Below are 8,168 nucleotides of genomic sequence, written 5' to 3'. Positions count from 1 at the left end.
TTTCTTTTTAATTCCGCTGCCCACGACTGTGGTTTCAGCCACGTTGGCCTTTCGGGTTCTCCAGAACTAACCCCAGAACACTGTGATCACCCTTCTCTCAGCACACTCTGCTCCTCTGTCCCCGCTCTGTCCCCCCAATCCCACACTTGGAGGGCTGGCACTCATCTTAATTCTTAGCTTAAATGCCACTCCCAGTGGTGGCTGGCTGTCACAGTTTTTGGTGTCACCCATCTTATTTCGAACTCTTCTTCTCCTGGATTCTTAAGCCTATTTATGATCAATCACATAACGTCTCTTTGTTGCACATACTTTCTCCAATGCAGCTTTATTGCTTAAGGCCCCCGGGCGGCAAGCTTTCATGTAAGCTGGCTGATTTATCACACACCTCCGTCAAACTGGTACTTGTTTGACGCCACGTGAGGTGAAGGAAGCCACAGGAAATATAGGTGTGCCACTTCCGACAGCCACCGCCTTTCGTGCTGATGTCACACTGCAATTCAACAAGTCGGTGTAAATGTATAATACGTGTAACAAGTTAGTGAAATAGGAGCTGGGCTTTGTTTTTCCAAACATGTTTCCAAAAGACTGTTTTATTTTAAAACACACACAGAGTCGGACACAGATGCCTTTTGAACCGTCACGGTGGAGAGAGTTACACTGATTGCTTACACCGGCTACCTCTTCCTCTCTGCCGAGCCCGTGGCTCTCACGTCTCGTGAAGCACGAGCAGATGACTCTCTTCCTTCACATCACTGCTTGCTGGAATAAGAGTCCTCAGATGACAGCAATTATGTGACCACATTTCGCATAACTGTTTGGCAATTATTAGAGTTTTGCAGTTGCCGGCTTTCCTAGGGGTATCTTACAACCTAAGGAAAAAAAAACCAGCTCATGAAATGACCTTGAGTTTGCCCATCCCCATACAGCTGTTTAAGCCTGACACCTGTGTGGTTTCACAGGCTGACAAAGCCCCGACAGAGACACCTGCCTGTCCGCAGGGGAAGCAGCAGCCCCTCCCCTGCTCTACTCCCACCGCCGCCCCACTGGCCAGGCCCAGAGCCAGGATTAGAACCCAGTCTGCTTTCTGAACTTCCAGCCTCCTACGTTCTAGTACATCCACACCCACGTTACATTTGCCATCCATGATTAAGAAATCCATTCTGTCATCCTCACTGAATGAGGGTTTTATTTAGGGTTTGTTTTGGTTATACGCACCTCTTACCAAACTCAAAGGTTGCATGTTCTGAGATTGCAGACATAATATGACAGAAGACTGGGATTTCATCATTCATATTTTCTTCAGCAAGAAACTAGCATTCCCACCTTCGCTATTTATGTCAACCATTCCTTTGTCCGTCTACCCTTTCTCTTCAACCCTTCTCGGTCAGCCACACGCCCCGTCCGGGTTTTCCCTTCATCCTGGCGGACATCTGCCTAAAGCTCTTTCATGTAGGTTTGACAAATGTACTGAATTTCATGTAGGGGTACAAAACTGCTACTTGTGAGAATATCCACTCAACGATGTAGTGCTTATTCAATATAATCAGCAGACAAGTATTTTTTTTTTCAGATGCTAACACTCTCCCCTTCTAAAACTATCCCATCATTCCTATGAGAAATGTTTGCTATCTCCTCTGACCTTTAGATCTCTTTGCTTATATCCATACTCTCAACTCTCTTTGCATACCATAAACAAATGACCCTGCCTTTCTGGACTGGATTATTTGTTGATAAGCCAATGGCATCTGGAGAAGAGTAAGGCTGGATTATTCTCCCAAGGAGGTGCTGTCGGCCCCAATTCTGAGTTCAGAAAGTCTATATGCTGTGAACACTGACCCCAACCCTTCACCGGGGAAAGAAGAGATCCAAGAGTAGACAGAGAGAAAATGAATCCAAGGACTCAGATGAGAGGTATTTTCTCCATGTCCGATAAGACTGGATGTGAAGGGTCCAGATCTCAGACCCTGATTAATTATGCTAGAAGCTGATAATTTTTTTTTTAATGTGTATTTATTTTAGAGAGAGAGAGCATGAGCAGGGGAGGGACATAGAGAGGGAGGCAGATGATCCAAAGTGGGCTCTATGTTCACAGCAGCGAGCCCAATGCGGGGCTTGAACTCACGAACCAGGAGATAATGACCTGAGCTGAAGTTGGACGCTCAACCGAGTCACCCAGGTGTCCCTGAGGCCGATAATTTTTTAATTTAATGAAAAAAATTTTAAGTAGGCTCCATGTGGGGCTTGAACTCATGAGCCCTGAGATTAAGATCTGAGCTGAGATCAAGAGTCGGACAATTAACCGAGCCACTCAGCTGCCCCACATAATTTCTTTTAAAGGTTTTGTTTTCAAGTAATCTCTACACCTGGTGTGGGGCTCAAACTCAAACTCTGAGATCAAGAATTGCACGCTCCACCTACTGAGCCAGCCAGGCGTCCCTAGAAGCTGATAGTTGTTATGTTGTGAGGAGACTGCCCATTTTATGCTTGCTGTGTGTTCTCTGCACTTTGTCCTCACTTCCCTTTGGAAAAACCTAGGTAATATAAATAGTTCTCTTTATATTAAAACTCTACTGTTGTTCATTTTGATGAAGTCTCTGGTGCCACAGTATATTTTCTTGTTTTACTGTATGGTGATAAATACAATGTGAAACCACATATGTCACTAAACTGTACTTACCAAGCATTTCTTCTAATTTTGTCGTGGCAGGTTCATTCACATTAAATACACTGTGACTATTTCTAGGGGAAGAAAATGCAAAAAACTCTTATCGCATAAACTTGGGTGGGGGGAATGTTCATTATTTATACAGTCAATGTTCATTATTTATACAGTAAGACTACTTTTCTTTTGTTTTCAAGTTTATTTTATTTTTTAGTAGTAATCTGTACACCCAGTGTGGGGCTCGAACCCACGACCCTGAGATCAAAAGTTGAATGTTCCACCGACTGAGCCAGCCAGCCGTCCGTAAGCTTGACCGCTCTTACCTTCATTCACTCAGAAGAGGAAACATCTAACGATCTGCACATACACGTATGTATTTAGGTATTGCACGTGGGCATATACAAGTGTATACATGCACACACACTCTACTGTGCTCCCCCAAAATCTTTCTTATAATTAATCTATAAATTTCAATATTAGGTCAAAGCCAAACTGCTGGCCTAAAACACTTTTTTTGCTTTAGTATCATTTTTGTTCATATCCACATAAAATTTCCACAGTAACTCATACTGACGTGACCCATCAGCAGATGGGTGAGGGAGGTACGGTATAATGTTTACAGATCATCTATTTCTACGACTTTGTCTGGATTCGGGGCTCAATTGTCATTAGCCGTCGCCGCCCCTTCAGCACCCATGAGGTCCCACGCAGTACTTACACTTTCTTCTTCTCTACCACACCTAGCCTCACAAAAGCTGCTAAGGCATTTTTCTGTACATCGGAAGACAATACGTCGTAACACTGCGAGGCACCTGGGACAGAGAAAGAAGTGAGTGGACCACTTCTTGTTTTCAACCACAGGAAATCACCACCCACAGGGGTGTGACTGACCTTGATCAAGAAGCTCACTGGTGAATTTTCTAACTCCATCCAAGTACTGTTTCTCAGTGAAGTAGTCTTCTTCTTCGTGCAAGAGGTATTTGCAAATTATCTGGTTTTAACAGAAAGAGAAAAACGCAGCCAAATACAATAGGACAGCCAGTAACGTGATAGTGCCCCTCGTCACAGAAAGATACTTTATGTAAGAGCAGAATAAATGCCCTCCAAGGTTTGGGCACAGAAAAGCCACAGAATTCTTGGGTCCCTCTTGAGCTCGTATCACTGCTTATAGTTAGAAAAAAGAGTTTGAAATAGTATTGACATTTATTAAAATACAATTTCTCACTTTGATGGGTTGCAAATTAAGTGAATCACCATCAGCTTAACAGATCTTACACTGCTTAGGAAGAGAGGACCGAAAGTTTTGCAACTGTTTTTTCTCTAAAAACACCTAATAGGCCCCCAATGCTGATGGCTTCTAGCACTGAAAGGTGCTTTGAGATAGAAGGAGCATTTATCATTTATTTACTAAGTGCCAGACTTTGTACAAGAACTATTTCATAGGCCAGAGCGCCGCTCTGCCAGGAGGTCAGTCCCCGGTGCCTCTAACCGGTGCACAGAACTCAGAAACAGAGCCCTCTTCTTGCAAATATGTACAGTCCCTTGAGAGCTTCCACTGCAAACTCCCCTTCTCCCTTTGAATCCTGGCACAGTTCCTGCCGGGCATATAGACCCTCCCCCCTCTCAAAGCACTCCTAGAGCTCTGACACACTCTTTCTGATGCTTGCACCCCAACCTTTCCTTTCCCTTCCAACATCAGCCTCTAGTGATAGAAATACTTTCTGTATAGAAATTCTGATAGAAATGACTTTCTGTATCATTCAAGTCTTGCATTTACTGCGCGCCTATGATGTATCAAACACCTTGCTACGTGCTACGAAAACAGCTGTTAAGATACAGCATGACAGTGCTTGGGTGTAAGTGCAGTTATGTGGCGTCATAAAGCTGCTACCCTCTGGGGTCTGAGAGCGTGAATCACCTGAGAGGTGAATCTTTCACCCTATTGATCAATCTCCCTACTGTTCCACCAATCACCTGGGGGAGACACTTGCCCTTGGGACCAGAAGGAAGTACAGGCTGGGGGGATCTTAGTTATACCGGATACGGGAGGATGAAGCAGAACTTCCTAAGAGTTACATACCTGATAAGATTCCACAAAAGGTTTAAAGAGGCCTATTAAAAATTCTAAGACAGGATTTCCTTTCGGGGTAACTAGGATGTCCCTTGTTGTCACTTGTATTGTCTCACTTTTACAGAGCAGGTAACAGCCTTCTTCAAAGTCCTGGGAAGGAAGAGGAGAAGACAGAGTGCATCCACTAATTTAGGTTAACGGGGACACTGAGAGAACACCAGTTAATTCCACAACCCTTCCGGAAGGTTCTGGTTGTTAGCAGCCAGAGAAGCGTGTGTGCTAACACGCAAAATGCGGAACCTCAAACAGCAAACACACAGAAGATTCATAAGCCTTAGAAATCACGACCCGGGGGATGGATTTTCTCACTCTGCATGGCCACACTCCTTACATTCCAACAGGAAGGACATACAGCAGGTCCTCAAAATATGTGGGGTTATGCTTATGCTCAAAATCTGCTGCCCTCATTTTCAACTGAGGAAAACTTGTGCTCCCTGGCACAGCGTACAGAAACCTAACTACTTGCCATCCTGGTACACCGCCCGCCGCGGCAAACCAGCGGGCCAGCAAACTACCGGGAATCTGGGAGCCCGATTCCTCATGAGCTGTCTATACCACTGGGTAACACTACTGCTCGCCAATCTCAAAGCAAGAGGCCCGACACATTCCAACAAGTTGTTAACGGGAAAACGTGTGGCAGTCGGTAAATTTTGTTTTAAGTTTATTTATTTATTTTGAGAGAGAGAGAGCCAGACAGAGCGAGTGGGGGAGGGGCAGAGAGAAAGGAGACATAGAATTCCAAGCAGGCTCCATGCTTGCCAGCACGGAGCCCAACACGGGGTTCAAACTCAAGAAACCGCAAGATCATCACCTGAGCCTACACCAAGAGTTGGACGCTTAATGAACCAAACCACCCAGGTGCCCCTGCTGGTTGGTAAATTTTTAACAAAACGGTGTTGATTTATTTACAGTGGCTGCACTGAAGGTTGAAAGAAAGACTCTCTTCTCACCGAATAAGCCCTACATTACTGATTAAACTTGACCAAGAACCAAAACAGAGCTTGCTGAGCTGTGAGTGTCCAAGTGTCTCTTTAATTCTGCCAAATGAAGCCTTGGAGAAAGGGAGGTCACACTCGTGGATGCAAGCCTACCATTTCCAGAACTCACACTGCGAACACACTTGGGCTCTTCGGCTGTAAGGATTTACCTTGACTGTGTTTCCTGGAAGGAAGATGAACTCATCTGAAAAAACACTGACCAGGAAGCGAAAGCAACTGTAGACATCCTCTGGAAATAAATTAATTACATCAAATTACAACATTGCTTTTGAAGGGAGTACCAAGAAGTCCTTGACTTTCCAAAATGCACTGCTTCAAAGGCATGTTATTCAAAGGCAGGGACAAGAATTAGGGCCCCCAAAGGAAGCTATAACCAATCCAAATTTTACGTACAGAACAAACTATAGTTTAGCAGTTTCAATATTGAATCTTAATCACAACTAGGCCTCAAACCAGTCAGTTTGGTGACGAACAAGATGCCACATTTCTTGGACACTAGGGTCCTTCACTTTCCCCTGCCCGTGGTTCCTTAGTAGAGAAGGGAAGCAATGACTTACTTCAGTCCCTTCTCTATTCATATTTCCTGCTGTCTTTACTGTATCTTTAGCACTAGAAGACACCAGCACACAGCAGAAAACACGGATTCTTCAGACACGTAGGTCTACCTCGCCCATCAACCACAGAGCCTTCTTCATTTTTCTGACATATGCTATGAACTTCTCATTAGAAGAATATACAGACGCATGGACAGGAAATGTTGCCTCCAATTTCAGGGTGTCCCCAACACTCTAGAAGACCATGCATGTGATCCTTGGTTGTGAATGAATTTCAATGTAAGAAACCTCAGATCAAGATTTGAGTTTCCTGGGTCTTGAACTAAATTGTCTGACTTCTCTCCAGGGCCATTTCCCCATCCACAAAATGAGGGCATGGACACAGGACCTGTGAGGTTCATTCCAATGCTAAAGGTCTATGGTTGGCACCGATAATTCTATCTTTGGAGCTTTGAAAAACAAAAACAAGCACAGCAATGTGTGGGCCACACTCCAGACCCACTGAATCAGAACGAGGCTCGCCCTTAGTAATTCCAGCATAGCCTGGGTAGAAAACCCCTGACCTCGACTACAGGTTCCGGTGGACAAAAACGGTTTTGTTCATTGTTTACACTCCTCATCGCCACTGGGACGCTACTGGGTATCTAGTAAGCACTCCTGCGCTGCTGGATTGTTGTGCCCATGCTGACCGGGACAAGGACAGCCGTGCTCTAGTCCCAGAACCTTCCTTAGGTGATTAGGTACCTTTCCAGGCCTCACTTCCCTTACTTATAAATGGAGAGGTTCAGGTTAGATGATTTCTTAGGCCCCTTTCAACTCCCAAATGTTAAGTGGATGGCCATGTATTTAGGGAACAAGCCTAGCTTCTTCTGAGTACACAGGGCCCCTTCTTTGATGGTGTCTGGGACGCACACATGTGGCTGAGCGTGATAAGGCTTCAAATGCTGCTCCCTATATACGGAGCTGAACGGCCAGGTCTCTTCTAAAGTTCAAGACCACATTCCCGAAAGTTACCTTTCCGCAACCCGGGTGTCATGTGCAGTGCCATGGCTACTAAGGAAGGGCGGACAAAAGTGTTGAGCAACTGGTTCCTGTAAGCTGAGCACATGAGGAGAGTGATATGCTGGAAGAGAAGCCCATGGACCACTTCTGAGTCTCCGGAGTCCACGTTCAGAACCACCTGGTCTTTGACAAGGCTGGCGATGTTGGAATGCAGAAGAAGGTTGGACTGGATAACTTCTTCAGCAGCTTCATTATCTACACACAAAGACAATGCGTTCAGGCAGCAAAGGAATGGGATGGGTTCCCTGATGGGAGTCTTAGGCTAGTGTATGCATCAACGCTAGGGACCTGACAGATTTACTTTCAAGAGCCAGGTTCTGGTTTTAGGCTCTACCAACTGAAGTAATGATACCCTACGTGAAAGATACCTATTTTTTTCTTTCTTTTTTAAGTAATCTCTATGCCCAACGTGGGGCTCAAACTCACAATCCTGAGATCAAGTGTCACATGCTGTTCCCACTGAGCCAGCCAGGTGCCCCTGTGAAGGGTATTTTCTTTTTAAAAAAAAAATTTTTTTTTTTTAACATTTACTTATTTTTGAGACAGAGAGAGACAGAGCATGAACGGGGGAGGGTCAGAGAGAGGGAGACACAGAATCCGAAACAGGATCCAGGCTCTGAGCAGTCAGCACAGAGCCCGACGTGGGGCCCGAACCCACAGTGAGATCGTGACCTGAGCCGAAGTCGGACGCTTAACCGACTGGGCCACCCAGGCGCCCCAAGGGTATTTTCTAAAAGCAGTATAAACTCTGAGGACATTTA

The 8,168-nt window shown here is 45.1% G+C and overlaps 1 protein-coding gene across 2 annotated transcripts in view; it reads right to left on the bottom strand.

Moving 5' to 3' along the window:
- Window positions 1-556: 556 nt before the first annotated feature.
- Window positions 557-8,168, bottom strand: part of GNPAT (glyceronephosphate O-acyltransferase) — a 33,054-nt gene continuing 25,442 nt past the window's right edge. Inside the window, exons 10-16 of one of the 2 annotated variants that reach the window (XM_030334113.1) lie at window positions 7,360-7,602; window positions 5,941-6,020; window positions 4,743-4,883; window positions 3,554-3,653; window positions 3,381-3,474; window positions 2,678-2,739; window positions 557-869 (exon numbers count right to left, since the gene is read on the bottom strand). In XM_030334113.1, the coding sequence (XP_030189973.1) occupies window positions 826-869; window positions 2,678-2,739; window positions 3,381-3,474; window positions 3,554-3,653; window positions 4,743-4,883; window positions 5,941-6,020; window positions 7,360-7,602 (764 nt within the window). In that variant the 3' untranslated portion in view covers window positions 557-825. The remainder of the gene's footprint in view (window positions 870-2,677; window positions 2,740-3,380; window positions 3,475-3,553; window positions 3,654-4,742; window positions 4,884-5,940; window positions 6,021-7,359; window positions 7,603-8,168) is intronic. The other variant, XM_030334112.2, reaches the window with a different exon arrangement.

This window comes from Lynx canadensis, chromosome D2, assembly GCF_007474595.2.
Source record: "Lynx canadensis isolate LIC74 chromosome D2, mLynCan4.pri.v2, whole genome shotgun sequence".
In the NCBI taxonomy this organism is placed as follows: Eukaryota; Metazoa; Chordata; class Mammalia; order Carnivora; family Felidae; genus Lynx; species Lynx canadensis.
The sequence above is the reverse complement of the archived record's forward strand: the minus strand, read 5'-3'. Positions and strand labels throughout refer to the sequence as shown.